At 45.9% G+C, this 15,574-nt stretch overlaps 1 protein-coding gene across 9 annotated transcripts in view; it reads right to left on the reverse strand.

The window, feature by feature from the left end:
• Positions 1-10,275: 10,275 nt before the first annotated feature.
• Positions 10,276-15,574, reverse strand: part of phex (phosphate regulating endopeptidase homolog, X-linked) — a 15,833-nt gene continuing 10,534 nt past the window's right edge. For 8 of the 9 annotated variants that reach the window (XM_011489130.4, XM_020712758.2, XM_011489129.4 and 5 more), the window contains 10 exons: positions 15,302-15,379; positions 14,817-14,920; positions 14,690-14,748; positions 13,958-14,012; positions 13,360-13,427; positions 13,148-13,278; positions 13,010-13,075; positions 12,808-12,912; positions 11,000-11,076; positions 10,276-10,925 (listed from right to left, as the gene is read on the reverse strand). In XM_011489130.4, the coding sequence (XP_011487432.1) occupies positions 10,823-10,925; positions 11,000-11,076; positions 12,808-12,912; positions 13,010-13,075; positions 13,148-13,278; positions 13,360-13,427; positions 13,958-14,012; positions 14,690-14,748; positions 14,817-14,920; positions 15,302-15,379 (846 nt within the window). In that variant the 3' untranslated portion in view covers positions 10,276-10,822. Of the gene's footprint in view, positions 10,926-10,999; positions 11,077-12,606; positions 12,733-12,777; positions 12,913-13,009; positions 13,076-13,147; positions 13,279-13,359; positions 13,428-13,957; positions 14,013-14,689; positions 14,749-14,816; positions 14,921-15,301; positions 15,380-15,574 lie in introns of those variants that run through there. The other variant, XM_078938711.1, reaches the window with a different exon arrangement.

The following is a 15,574-nucleotide window of genomic DNA, read 5'->3' on the forward strand; positions in this document are numbered from 1 at the left end:
TAGACTTTAATTCCTAGCTGGTTTTTGGACTGAGGTCTTTTTTCTACTAAAAATACCTGCCGTTTATGGCATTTACTCCTTTGGTCAGCTTGCATACACACTGTTGGGAAGCGAACCAGGATTCACTTGGAAGTGAACCAGGACTCTTTTCTGGCAGACCACAGTTCAAATAACTAGTCTGGTACAGATTTGCAAACTGTCACACCAAAATTAGTAAAAATGAAACAAAGGCAGCAAATGAAACAATACAGAGGTCAGAAAAGTTTTCATTCTTAAAAACCTCCCAAACATTTGGTGTAAATATTTAACTTGACTTCATTTCTATATATTGAGTGAAAAAACTAAATGGGAATGTTTTACTTATGATCAATATTGGCACATGGAGAGAAAGTCTCACCTTTAAACCAAGCGTCAGCATCACAGTATCGGCTCAAACACCAAAGACATCTGCCTGTGAAAAGACAAAAGGGGACGGAGCTTTGATAAAACTAGTAAACTAACCCAGTAAACTAACTTGGTAACCCTTGTTCTATCCTAGGGGACTTTAACGTTGGGAGTTGGGTCATCTAGACCCACTAGACAGTGCTCTGAACCTTTTTTCTTCAATGATTTGTGATCTTCACTGGTGTCCATGGATTACATGAAATCTTTCCACCTTTATCCACCTTTGTCATGGTAGGGAGAACACCTCAATGGAAAGGGGGGGTCATCTGGACCCCATAGGATAGCACAAGGGATAAACATGTAAACGGAAAAGTAACCCAGCAAATTTGCAAACAAACCAAATAAACTCGTAAACAGTAAACTGAGTGAGGGACGAGACGTCTTCAAGTTTGGACTTCAAACAGTGGAAGTAGGAAGTTCAGGAATTCCTGCAGTTTTTCCCAGCAGGACAGCAGTACAACATGCTAATCTATCATTCAATTAAGCTTCAATTAACCCTTAATCCCAATGAAGAGCCCTACGAGAGGTGATGGAATGACGGACTCGGAGCCCCCCCAGGAGGAGCTGAATAGAAAATGACGGTCTGCAGATGCACCGGGCTTAGGCCGTTTCCGATAACACAGGTACTAATTAGTGTCTGTGAATGATAAATAGAAATCAGAACAGTGAAAGATGGAAGGAGAATAGATGCAGTTCTCACTTTTGGAACCTTTTCAGGTTATTTTTCACACTTTCAGAGTCTGGGTGAGGAGAATTCTGCAGTCAAACACTGAGAAGACGAGTAAATCAGAGCAAAGAAACTGAGGAGCAAAGATTTCCCCATTGACAGCCTGACATCTGCTGAGTGTCCATTTGTGTTTCAGCCTCATGTTGGGCTCTCCATTATTAAAGAGACCAATATGATGCCTCACTGTGTCCTCCAGAGCCCCACCCGTCTGTTTGGGCAAACATCCATTAATAAAGAGTCCATCCTTTCATTTTCTATTTCCCCTCCCTCTGTATTATTTATTTACCCATCTATGACCACTTCGCCCCGGCAGATGCGGTCACGAGGATATGAGGACATGAAACAGAGAGCACAGAACGTCTCCACCATGTTTCCTTCATGATGACTCTGCTTTTCTCAGTACAAAGAAATGCATCATCTGACTTTTGTGCTCATACCTTAAATCTGATCTCTGGGGTCCAGCATGCTGTCCTTCAGACCTGAGCTTGTGTTCGATTATAATACACAGAGGATAACATGAATGTTTATCATAAAGACAAAGCAGAACCATTACAGTTACAATGAAATCTGTTTTCTTTCAAAGGCTTTTTTGTTTCAGCAACAAGGACAGATCTTTCCGTCTGGTGATTCTGCAGCAGCGTCTTCTCTGCATTCATGTTGTGTAAATGTCATTTGGACATTAGTGCGCAAAGCCAGGCAGGATGCAGGATGATCGAGGAGGGAGTTCAACAGGAAGGGCACGTGAGGGGAAACTCTCTACAGCCATCTTCCAGCCTCTCAGACACACAAAAATCTGATTACTGCAACAAGCTAAAAGCAGCAGAGACAGACACAGATGATGCAGATAAAGAGCTCTTTCCTCGTGCTGCCTTTTATAGACGAGGAGCCAGAAGGTAAAACTGAAGGAGCCTATCAAAATCCTGAGAAAGGTGCCTGAGGGAAGCCTTCAGAATGAAAGGTCAGGATGAAATGTGAGGGGAGCTATTTTTACTTCTCAGAGAGCTAAATTTAGCTCTGATGCCAGAATAAAAACAGATCCTCTATGCAGGCTTTACTGCTGAAACCCACCAGGCACAGAATGTCAGAACACGTGTAGAAGAAGGCGTGTTTGACAGAAACCTCACACGTGCAGCCATACAGCAGGAGTATTGAGTGTAGCATGAAGCGCCATGGATGGTGAGCTTCTCTAAGGTTCTTCTCCATCGTCTTTCTGAAACCTCCAACAAACGATGGAGGGTTTTTTCATTCGGCAGGTTGGGGATTTTTTTTAATATGGTCCTGTTTGCTCTAATCATGAGGACATTAGTCCCTCACGGTCTGACTCAGAGAAGAATATCTGTTCATTCACATGAAGAGGTCCGTTTTGGGGGAGGAGTTGTGATCCAGATGTTCTCCAACACATTCATGAGGCGTTACGTCCACAAAAACATCCGTTCAGATTGACCACAAATGTTCTTTGTGTGAAATACTGAGCAGGAATATATCCAGTAGAATTCCTTCTGTAAGGCATCAAACAGGAAAATAACAACCTGGATCCACCACTAACATGCTGGTTTCAATACGAGGAAACACAACGTTTCCACAGGAACCGGACCACGAAAGCAGATCCAAGCTGATCTAGAACCATGTCAGACTGAGGGAAATACTGGGACCAGAACACAGCTTTTTCTTTAGAAGCAAGAAAAACATGATGGATCAAACAAGTCTGATTAAAATCCTACTGACAGTACATTATCATTTCAATCCCACATCAATAGCATTACTCGGTCAGCCTACTTTCATCTAGCAATATTAATCCACCCCGCCTCCATTTTAGTTCATAGTCTGGTCACCTCTCGTCTCGACTATTGTAATGCTCTTCTCTTTGGTCTTCCCAACAAAACTCTAAATAAGCTTCAGTTGGTCCAGAATTCAGCTGCCCGCATCATCACCAGAGGCCTCATTTCTAAACGTTGCGTACGCACAAAAGAAGGCGTGCGCCACTCTCTACGCAATAGTTGAGATTTATAAAAAGCAAACTTGAGGGGAAAATGTGCGGTCCTTCACGCTCTGACCCAGGCGTACGCACAAAAACGGGTGAAAGGAGAAACGGCGACTCCGTCGGCAGATGGAAGAAACACGTGAAAGTGAAAATGACAATACTGCCTCTCAGAAATAACATGAAGACTTCACAAAGCAAGTCTTACAATTAACAGCTACACAAACACCCGTTTGATCGATCAGCAGTGAAACAAACAAAAAACAATCAAACGAAAATTACAACAGAAATTCAAATGAACACTTATTTTCAAAATGAAAAGTGAAATATGTTCTGCAATATTGGCATGTTGTGCAATTCCTCCTCATAAATAATATAGTTAACAGAACGAAATAATGTACAAAACTGATATTCTAGTCAGTGTGTCCGTCTGGTGGAGCAGATATAGGTGCGGGCGTGCGGACGGACGGACGGACGTACTAATTGTCCACTGGGGAAAGTTGTTTTCATAGTAAAACATTTCTTCATAAGCTATGGAATTATGGAATTCATGCATATTCCTTTAGTTTGTTTTATTTTTGATAAACCAATGTATGGCGTATGTCTCAACCATTCAGAAATCAACAAGAAATTACATTTGCTGAACAATTTCCCATTTCCACGTGGATTATTACCGACATCTGTAGCTTGTCAGATGTAATTAAATGGATGGAAATAAAATGCCCCATCACAATGCGTAATGACGCACAATGGCTGATCTTGTACTCTTAGAAGATGTGGCAAATGGAAGAATTCTGAGTGAACGCATCTTTAGACAGTAAGAAGACTTGCTGACAAACGAGGACGAGTGGCTTATGAGCCGGTTCTGACTTCCTCAGCCGTCCTGTTGGACCTCTGCGGTCTTTTTGGCCCGGCGTTACAGAGGAGCACTCGGAGGAACCACGCGTGTCACCCAGTGCATCTGGCGCACCGGTGCCCCCCCCCATGGAGCGCTAGACGTTTTTTTGCCTCGACTTTGATGTCCGACCATTTCTTTTTTATTTCGGCCACGGTCTGAGGTTGTGAGGCTACAGCATTAACGGCATTTGCCACTCACGTGCCTTTTAGGCATTAGTAAGGCCACACTGTGCCCTCCAAACTTTTCTCCTCTTTTCCACCTCGCCAACGATAACTTCTACTTCACATTGAGTGAAGTTACGTTTTTTTCATTTCCTCTCGGTGTGTGCCATGGAGGTTTCGTAATCAATGAATATTCATTTGTGGGCGTTTCACGGACTATTTATGGGCAACTATGGGCGTGTCATGAGGCCGCAAAAGCTGCGCTGCATTTAGAATTGGTTGTGATTTATTAAGGGAAAGATGCGTAGGATGTGCGTGCCCACGGTTTTATAAATCCGAATATTTCTGTGTGTACGCACGTCCTATGTTTCATCCGTACGCCACTTCTGACGCAAATCCTACGCAAAGTTTTAGAAATGAGGCCCCAGAACTCCCTCCTTCCATCACATCACTCCCGTTCTCCAGCAACTGCACTGGCTTCCAGTAGCCTTTAGGATTCAGTTCAAGCTCCTTCTCTCCACTTTCAAAGCCCTCCATAGCCTGGCTCCCTCCTATCTCTCTAATCTCCTCCATGTTAACACTCCCTCTCGCTCTCTTCGGTCTTCTTCCTCCCTTCAGCTCTCTGTCCCTCCGGCCCGTATGGTCACCATGGGGAGCCGTGCCTTCAGTCGCTCTGCTCCCAAACTCTGGAACTCTCTCCCCCCAGACCTCCGTAACACTGACTCCTTTCTGATCTTTAAATCCAGACTAAAAACTTATCTGTTTAAGCTCGCATTTCCGGAACACAATTTCTCATCTTCTGTCAGCTGATTTTACTGATGAATCCAATTTATTTATTGTTTTTAACATGTCGTGATTTTATTGTGTTTTACCTCTAACTTTGTACGGTGACCTTGGGTGTTTTGAAAGGCGCTTTTAAATAAAATGTATTATTATAATTTTTTTTTTTTTAAATTGTCCTGTCCAACAGCTAGGCAGACAGATGAGAGCTGAGGGCCTCTTGTGTTGGACATATTTTACTTTTACAAGAGGGGTTATTAATCTTCAGACAAACCAAAGGTATGTCTGAATAAACCCCTTTTGTAATTGAGGCCAAACTTTATTAATTTCAAACATGTTTGAAAATCTTTGGTGTTGGACCGGACGGAAAAGGAAAGAGGGGAAGAAGAGGGAGGGACGTTAGAGAGAGGGGGGGTAGGGGGTGATAATAGGAGGGGAAGGGGGTAAGACCATGAAGCAGCATAAAGCAACAAGTTTACTGGTTGTTAATCATTATGGTAAGGTTCAAATGTAGTACAAAAAGGGCGGAGCGTGATGCTGTAGTAGGCGTGATGCTGTAGTATCGCGAGACCCAGCGATACTACAGCAGGGAGGCGCAGAGGGAAAGAGAGCGCCGCCCCAGCCCAACCAGGAAAGCAGCCCCCCCGCCGCGCTGGGAGAGCCCAACGCAGGGCCCCACCGGAGAAGGACGCCCACAGCCCTAGACGAGAGTTCCGGGCATCCCCCCGCCCCAACCCCAGGTACGAGCCAGGACCCCCCAAGGGAGACCCGCTCCGCACTCCAGGCAGCCACCCACCCGGCCCACGGTTGGTCCAGGGAGGAGCAAGGCAGGGGCCCGCCGCCCCCGCCCAGGAGGGGGTAACCCCGGGGAAAAAAGAGGGCCCACAAGGGGTGTTGTAAATATGGCCCGACCAGGCTCGGCCACAGTTGGAAATTTGGCGGGGCCCAGCGCTCAGGAGCAGGGACCAGAACCCACCCCCCAGGGACACGAACACCCCCGGCTCAGATGTAATGTGAACCCCCCCACCGCGCGGAGAGAGCACCGCCGGGCCCAGGAAGCCGGCACCCCGGGGACACGGCCGCCGTTGCAAAGGGGCCCGTACCCCCACCAGGGAAGAGGTAGGGGACAGATGGTCCTAGGTCCCACCTTCCTTGCAAAATGTGTGTGCGTGTATGTGTGTTTGAGATGGTGTGTGTGTGCATGTGTGTGTGTTTATGTTGGGATGTATATATTGAGGGGGGAGGGGTGTATGTACTAAGGGCGGTGCAGTTAAAATTGGCGGGTAGGGCACTGAGGGGACATCTCCTGATTACTCACAGTGACGTCCCCTCACCCTCCCCACCAAGGGGCCCTAAATGTCTAAGGTGCGGTTAAAATTGGTGGGTAGGGTGCCAGGAGGACATCTGCTGCTTGCTGGCAGAGATGTCCGAGCACCCCCCCTACCAAGGGCCCTACATGTCTAAGGTGCAAATAAAACCGAAAGAGGGGGGGCCCACTCCATACGGCAACCATAGGAGGGGGGCCACTGCCTAGTAACCCCCCCCCCCCCCAAGGCCCATCGCAGGCTAAGCCCCCCACCCCCTCACCCTAATATGAGGTTATATGAGGAAGGGGGTAAGTTGGGGACAGCTGGCAGACTGTCCCCCGACGGTCAAACAGCTGTCCCCCCGCCCCCCCCACGGGCCCACCCAGGCCCACCCAGCCCAGGGGCCCCACCCCCGGAGGCGCCGACAGCCCAGGCCCAGCACCACCCACCCCACACAGAGAGAGAGGAGCCAGAAAGCGTCCCCCCCCCCCCCCCCGGAGCAAGCCCAGGCCCCCACCCCCAAACGCCGGCCCTAGAAGAGCTCTGGTCAGGCCTCGACGGGACCGAGGCAGCCAACCGGCCGGGGAAACCGCCGATGGCCTTAGCGGAGACCCTGACCCGTCAAAAAAAAAATATATATATATTATTATTATTTTTATTACTGCCATCAATCAGCTGTTGTGTTGATTGTTTAGAACATCACGGTCATCTGAAAGCTTTGATTTGATTTAAATACTTTCTCGGGATGAATGTGCAGCTCTCTGCTAAGAGGTTTACTCATCCTTTGGTCGTGCCTGATGGGAAATCATTCAGGGGACAAATCAGCTGTTTAATCACCCTGGGTGGCATTTTTACAGCCGCCATTACAGCGAAATGACCAGGTTTCAATGACGTTGCTGCACAAAGCCAGACAGTACATCATTATTGATGGCCAGGCAGAGACTGAACAGTGGTAGCTCCAGGGTCTCCACCAACGTCCCTTTGATCAGCTGAATTCACTGACATAATGTAATTCAAAATGCAGCTCTGCTGTTGTGAAAAAAGTAATTTTTATTTTCACTAAAGATTCACTTCCTGATGTCTGAAAACCTGTTTTAGATGAAGACAGGGTCAGGCAACTAGTTGGTGTGCTTAGGCGGTCTTTATCATGCAACCATTCAATGATGACGTCAGGAGGATTGAAAGAAAAGAGAAAGTGACGTTTACAAAAGGATGGAGCAGCCAATGTTAGCATAGATTTTTATCGTGGTGGTCTAGATGCAGGAAGCTGATTAGCTGTGCCGACCCCAGAAGGGAAGGGCGGGAGGAAAAGAAGTCTACAGGCTATTCTGTTGGTGCAAAGATATGCAGTCAATAAAGACTGTCGGCAGTTAGTGCATTAGCTCATGTTAGCGTGTAGGTAGCATGCGTCTTATTTGACAAACCGCCGTGGGTTATAAAGCGTGTGTGATACTTTGGCTCTGATGCTGCTCCAGAAGCAGATCATGTGTATCATGAAAAGGTAACATGTCACAAATACATTTACTACAAATGACGGCAAACATAACACTCCTGATTGGCTGGTAGAGTCTGAGTGACGCCCCTCAGTTCCCTGACAGCAGGGAAAAAAAGAGAAAGGAGCAAGGACCCATTCCTCCTGTAACCACACCATGAGGAGCATGCTCACTTCAGCATCAGGGGGACAGAGATATATATATAAATATATTTTAACAATGGTGTAAAAAAGTAAGCAGTCAGCCACCAAATGAGCAAGTTCTCCCACTTAAAAAGATGAGAGGCCAGTAATTTTCATCATATCAACTATGGGAGAAAAACTGAGAAAACAAAATCCAGAAAATCACATTTTAAAGGATTTATTTGTAAATTGTGGGGGAAAATAAGTATTTGGTCAATGACAAAAGTTCAACTCAATACTTTGTTTTATACCCTGTGTTGACAATGACAGCAGTCAAACATTTTCTGTTAGATTTCACACGATTTTCACAAACTGTTGCTGGTATTTTGGCCCATTCCTCCATGCAGATCTCCTCTACAGCAGTGATGTTTTGGGGCAGTCGTTGGGTAACACAGACTTTGAACTCCCTCCAAAGATTTTCAAAAAGGTTGACATCTGGAGAGTGGCTACTGGAGACTGGCTAGGCCACTATAGGACCTTGAAATGCGTCTTATGAAGCCCCTCTTTCGTTACCCCGGCAACGTGTTTGGGATGGCTGTCGTGCTAAAAGACTCAGCCACGTTTCATCTTCAATGCTGATGGAAGGAGGTTTTCACTCCAAATCTGACCATACATGGTCCCATTCATTCTTTCATTTACACGGATCAGTCGTCCTGGTCCCTTTGCTGAAAAACAGCCCCATAGCATGATGCTTCCACCCCCATGCTTTACAGTAGCTATGGTGTTTTCTATGGATACAACTCAGCATTCTTTCTCCTCCAAACACGACGAGTAGAGTTCTTACTAAGAAGTTCTATTGTGGTTTCATCTGACCATAGGACATTCTCCCAATCCTCTTCTGGATCCTCCAAATGCTCTCTAGCAGACTGTAGACGGGCCTGCACATGTACCGGCTTTAGCAGGGGGACACGTCTGGCCCTGCAGGGTTTGAGTCCCTGGTGGTGTAGTGAGTTACTGATGGTAGCCTTTGTTGCTTTGGTCCCAGCTCTCTGCAGGTCATTCACTAGGTCCCCCGTGGGGTTCTGGGATCTTTGCTCACCGTTCTTGTGATCATTCTGACCCCACGAAGTGAGATCTTAAGGGGAGGCCAGGTGGAGGGAAATTCTCAGTGGTCTTGCGGGTCTTATATTTCCTAATAATTGCCCCTAATAATTGCCCCCACAGGTGATGATTTCTTCACACCGAGCTGCTTACCTGTTGCAGATTGAGTCTTCCAGTCTGGTGCTGGTTGGAGGAGCTCTGGAGGATCAGTTTGATGTTCAGGGCCTTGTGACATCACAGGTACAGATGGGAGGAGCCCTCCTCTTCAGCAGGTTCACCTGTCACAGTGAAGGCTGGCGGGACTAAAGAACCCCCAGCTGATGGCTCTCAATCGTATATCTGTAGTTCTTTTAACTTAAAGGAACGCCGTCTCTTCTGCATATTAGGCCAGAGCACATTCTGGAATCAATAAGACTAACTGCTGGGGGGGAGGGTTCCACAAATATACCCCCTCCCCCAACCTGTAAGAGGACCTGGAATCATGCCTACAAGCGCACACGCCCAACTCCAGGGGCTCCTTCACCACAGAACAAGTTGCCATGGTAACTGCATCTGTGAATCAGTGATGTGTGTTTGAGCCATAAATGTCTAAAGGAACATTTTTAAAGAACACGTTCTTAATAAAACATGCTAACTTCTGCAGAACACATGGAACGCATCACATCCCACAGTCGCGGCACACAAAGGGTCCAACAAAACATGAAGCGAACCTTTGTCTGCACCAAGTTTTACCTTCGACCAAACTAATGTCAACTCTGCCCCCCCCCATGAACGGAATCTGTCGGGAGTAGAATCTAAATGGAACAGATGAGCCCCGACATCAGGACAAGGCCCGTCACAAAGGAGGATTATGGGTAATCCCCAGAGTCAACCCAAAAGAACTGACTGCTGGTCTTTGACGTCCAACAAGAACAGATGTCAGGATCCAAAGCAGTCAGATGCTGAACTAAAGCAAAAATGTACCAACGACAAACAGAGAAACGGTTTCCAAAGATGCAAACTGTTGATTGAAAGCTTGATACAAAACTTTGATTTTTATAAATGTTTAGGTATTTGAAAAAAGATCTGAGGTGTTCTGGTCCAAAATGAACAGACCGGCTGATCAGCAGGAAGAGCAGAGATCCTTCCTTCCTGGGGGAGGATCCCTCCATGTGGAAACCCGAGGTTTCTTCATTTTTTCCAAAATCCGTTATTTTTGGGGAGTTTTTCCTTACCGCGGGGGGGGGGGGGGGGGGGGGGGGGGGTCTAAGAACAGGGATGCCAGTTTAGTCTGTTTAAAAGTTTTATTCTCAGAAGTTCATCCAGCAGGTTATTGTACTGAATCAATGTTGAATTTTCACAGTAACTGAAAATACTACACAAAGTAAAGACTACAGTTCTTCCTCATGCCTGGATCCTCTTTATACTTGCATATAAGTCTGAAATGCACCTTTAACAGCCATGTTGAATATAGCAACAGATATTTTCAAGTGTTACGTTTGTACAAGTTCTTAAATATTGGAATTTGGTGAACATGTTGCAGAAGGTTTTTTAAAGAAAAACAGCTGAAAACTGTTTTTAATAGTGTTTCTAAACTGTAGTCCTTCACACGGATTCATTTTATCCACTAGCTGCTACACATGCAGGAATACTGCATGGACAACCATGGAAACATTTTAAACTTCCAGCTGCAGGTTGGAGACCAGAAGGTTTCCAAGGGAACACATGTTTACACCCCCCAGGATTGAAACCTCATCTGTGTCCAGCATCTCCATCTTTGAGGATCCTGGCAGCAGCTCCGGTCCCGTTCTGGTTCATGATGGGATGAGGGATCACCACACCCTGCAGGACTGCGACCCGCGGTTCATCACAGAAGACTCTGGACATCTGAAGGCCTTCTGGAACTCCTCGTAGTTACTCATGGCTCCTATGACCCTGCAGGCAGCAGCAGCGGCGGTTTACAGGAGGCCGGATGGAGGCCCCGCGTGTTCGGGTTGGCGTGTGCTCACCTGTACTTTGGTGGACTGTGAGCTCCATTTTGGATCTGCTCACGTGCTGCTTCTGGTCTGTAGGAGTTGCATCTAACCTGCAGGGGTCAAAGGTCAGGCAATCCATTTGCATAGCACCTTACATAAAAAATGGAAGTGCTTAACATGACAAGACGGTAAAGAGTGAAAGGATTTTCCCAAAAACGTTGAGTGCAGTAAACCAAGACAAATGGAAATGTTTTTCCGTATTTGAAGGAACATTTCAAATCCACGGAGCTCCTCATGTTTAAAGGTCGCTTCTCTGACCTGGAACCGCTTTTCTGTGGAACAGAAAATATTTCTGTATGACTTTGGCAAACTACAAAGCTGCACTGCTTGATGGATTGTTGGTGCATTGTGGGTACTGTGGTCAGAGCCTGGTGGAGTGATACATGCTGTACTTTACTGTTATGAACTAAAAAAGTGAGAGTATAGTTTTATGTGCTCCAACTTCACCTTGAGATTTTTTGTTAAAGTTGTTCATTTTTGTTCTCTTTGTAAAGTCTGATTATTACAGAGAAAAGAGGAAAACATGAACAAGTCAGTTCATGAGAAAAACTTCCCATCAGTCCGTCTGACCAACCGCCTGATAAACCAACATGTGCTCTGCTCATTCATAATTAACATTTATGGTAAAAACCAAAAGACAATTAAATAGTAGATTTTTCTTTACCTAAAAAATAGAAATTGGAAAAAAAGAGAAGTAATTTTTGACAGTTTCATACATTTTTGGGTCAAACTGTCTTTTGTAATGTATTAATTCTTAATGTTGCTACTATAAAAAATTTGTGACAAGATTAGTTTAAGAATGAAACTTATAAACAAATGAGTATTTAACAGAATTACGTGACGTCACATGAGTATGTGCTCAGTGCTAGTCACAGAGCCTTTTGCAGCCTTCAGCCCAGCAGAGGGGTTTGACACAGACCTGCAGTTTTTCAGAGGTAATTAAAGCCCGTTTGAACTTCAGTCACATCAGAATCTGGATCCTCTGCTTCTGCATCAACGTGGAATTAACGGTGAACGATCATGGACAGTTTGGGAAGAGTGTAGTGAAACTCATCACCTCAAACATGTCTGAAAAAGGATTTTCAGGAGAAAAAACTGCAAAGAATAAACTTTAAAGAGCAGAAAAAAGAGAAACTGCCATGAAGGGATGAATTCGCCGAAGGAGCAGCCAACACCTACATGTTCTGTTCCCAACAGAAGCACAGGGAGGTCTACCAGCCGGACACCAGACGCAGACCAAGAACACAGACCGTTTAGCACTTAGCAGGGGTCTGGATCAGCATCACCAAGAGGACGGAATAATGTGAAAATCTGAGCTGAAGATGGGCAGAAGGCAAAAGGGGGGACTTCAGACCCTGCAGGACCTCCTCACCCACACTGGGACAGTATCACTGCTGTCAAAACGTCAGAGGTCAAACCTGGGTCATGATGTACAGAAAATGGTTTTTGGAGTTTAGTGTTAAATAACCGGGCATCGGGGGGTTCTGATCATAAACAGGGAAGGAAGGAGTTCAGGTCTTTTCACATCAAGACAAACCAGTGGAAGAGCCGTCTGTGGACATGACCCGTCAAACAATAGGACACGTCCTGGACATGTTGAAGCGCGGGGAATGTCCCGTTCAGCGTGGGACGTGGTGAGAGCTCTTCCATCTTTACTGGTCTGTGAGCTCATCACTGGACATCAGCCATCTGGAAGATGGACCAGCCTACGCGGTAACAGCCAGGTCTGTTACCGCGTAGGCTGGACCAGCCGAGTCGGAATACGTCTGCGTTGGTCTTACGTGTGCATAACTGAGGAAGAACAGCTGGTTGTTGCTGAAGTCCACTCCTGGCAGCAGAGGCTCCTCCACACCTCCTCTGTTGTCATCCACCCACCTCCTGTACGCCTACACAGGGAAACGGGAAGCACAGGCTCACCTTGACGTCTTGGTAACATCCACCACAATACTGACCCATCAGTCGCTTCTCGTTGCTCAGACGTACCCTGAACGCTTCTCTAATTCCCCCGTTGTCTGCGATGTTTTCTGCCAAAGTTCTTTTACCCCGTACCTGTGGACCAAACCATTTAAAGCTTAGCCTTCAGAGAGGCCGTCATGACATTCTATGGCCATGGAGCTTTACGTTGAGGCCGGCCTCCTCCCAGTGGTAGCTGTTGTATTGATCGATCATGCACTGAGTCTTCTCGGTAAAAGCCGTCACAGATGAGTTACTCCACCACTGATCAAGATTGCCGTTTTTATCATATTTGCGACCTTTAAAAAAAAAAAAAAAAAACGTTTGAAGGTTATAAAATTATCTATGGCTAAAAAGATGAAATGACATCCAGTTTTTACCGTTATTATCAAAGCCATGCGTGAGCTCGTGTCCAACGATCACGCCGATGGCGCCGTAACTTAAAGACCTGTGAAGCCAAAATCACAATCAGTTTTAAGTGAAATGAATCAAGTATTGAAACCGTGTCGTTGAAAACATGCCAAGGTCTCAAAACATTGAGGGGCTTTCTGAAAAATTAGCCAACGGTGAGAAAACAGACCAGCAAATCCTGAAGAACTACGGTTCCGGTCCAAACCCCACCCGGCTGTTCTGCGCTAATGTCAGAACAGGTTCTGCATTTGGACTCAGCCAGGAAGAAGCGCGGTCGCCCTGGTAACATAACCTGGTTTAACGGGACTTCTGTCACCTGAATTTGGTGACTGGGAGAAAAACTACAAACATCCGTCTGCTGGATGAAGAGGCCTACATGTCAGCCTTTCAGGGAGAATCGATTCCATCGGAAAACCGCGGTCGTCAGAGACCTGGATCGTCCTCTTCACGTCACAGAGAGGATTGCAGAGACCAGATTGGATGGAGGGCAAGGAAATGTTCTCACTGGGACTGAGAGAAGCCTGGAGAAACCTTTTTGAGGCACGCAAGGTCAAAGGTCAATCTTACCTGGGAAACTCTTGTCCCCAGAAAAAGGGTTTTTGAAGTTCTCCAGCAGGGAATCCTGAAAACAGAAAGGAATCAGGTCCTCTGGCTGCTGCTGCCTTTATATGTTCAACTTTAAAATGCTAACATTTGTATTAAGTCTGTGTACTTTTATGGATTTAACGTTTTCATGAAATCACATTAAATGATTAATTTATCTGATTTTTTAATATTTTGTTTTCATTTCATTTGTCAGAAAAAAGAAATCACAATAAATAAAAACAACAAAACTAACTATTGAGCTCATTTGTCTTTGCTGGTGAACGCGGTGAACCTGAGTCCAGCTAACGCAGCAGACGCCTCATCACCATGACCTCACAGAGGACAAGTCTTTGTCCCTGATGGTCACTCGTTTACCAATTACTAGGAGAATTTAAGCATCCATCCTGTTCTGAAACCAAATTACTGACGTAATTCAAAAACAAAAAATACTTCTGGTTTATGCCAAAGATGTGGATATTTCTATTTGTAAATGTTACATTTCTTTAAGTGATGACATAAAATCCACCAAGTTCCCTTTTTTTAAGAAACACTAATATGATGCACAATTGGAACAGACTTTATGTTATCTAAAGAAATACTTTAAGAATGGAGACGATGGTCCAGAACTTGTGTGATCACTCGTGTCCTGATCTCCATACATATCAGATCTTTAAACAGCATTCTGTGATGGGGTACAAAGACGCGGCGGCTTACGGATCTGGTTAGTGGATGAACTGTAGAAGGCGTTCACGGTTGTTGGGTTTGTGAACCACCTGAAAACAAGAGTCGCACGAGTCAGACGTGTGCAAGGCGGAGCCACAGACAGCGAGGAGTCGCTCACTCTGTTCGTGGAACGCTCCTTCGAAGCCACGAGATGTCCCCTTGGGCAAAAAACTTCAGAGTCTGCATGACGTTGCCATAGTAATCCTTCTCACTGAAGTCCAGCTGAAAAGAGACAGATGCAGACAGTTCCAAAACCAGTTTCTTTAAGGGTTCATGTCACTGATCCACAGCCACATATTTACAGAAGCTACAGCCTTTTGACCAGCAGGTGGTCCCTGCAGAACGCCGACCTGCTGGTCAACCTCTGACTTGATCAGAGGAATGGTCTGTCTCACTGTGGCTGAACGAGTACAGGTGGACCTGCAGCTTCACAGCCCAGTCAAACACACGATGACTGCAGCTCCCTGCTGGAAACGCCCAGCAAGAAACACAACCAATCTTTATCAAGTTGAGCTGCAGATTGGCTGCTGCACAGCCAGGTTCCCAGCTGACTCTACAAACCCACAGAAGAGCCAAAAGGGGAACCGGCAGTGTGGTACAAACCTCTTTTAAATCCTCGTTCAGGTAGGTGTCATTCAAAATAAACTCTGGGTACCCCACCTTAGCCATCACTGCATGAGCCTTGAAGAAAAGACAAGAAGATCACAGACAGTTACTCTGCAGCAGCAGAATGCAGGTTTACAGTTCCTCAGAGAAAAACCCCAAAAGATGCTTAACATCCGTCCAGCCAGGTAACCGTTTTTCCAAACATGCAGACTGAAACCTAGAAACCGCCGTGGGGAGCGTCACCACCGGCTCCAGAGCTTCGTCTGAACA

The sequence above is a fragment of the Oryzias latipes genome, chromosome 20 (genome assembly GCF_053564925.1).
Source record: "Oryzias latipes strain Hd-rR chromosome 20, Olatipes_Hd-rR_3.1".
Taxonomy (NCBI): Eukaryota; Metazoa; Chordata; class Actinopteri; order Beloniformes; family Adrianichthyidae; genus Oryzias; species Oryzias latipes.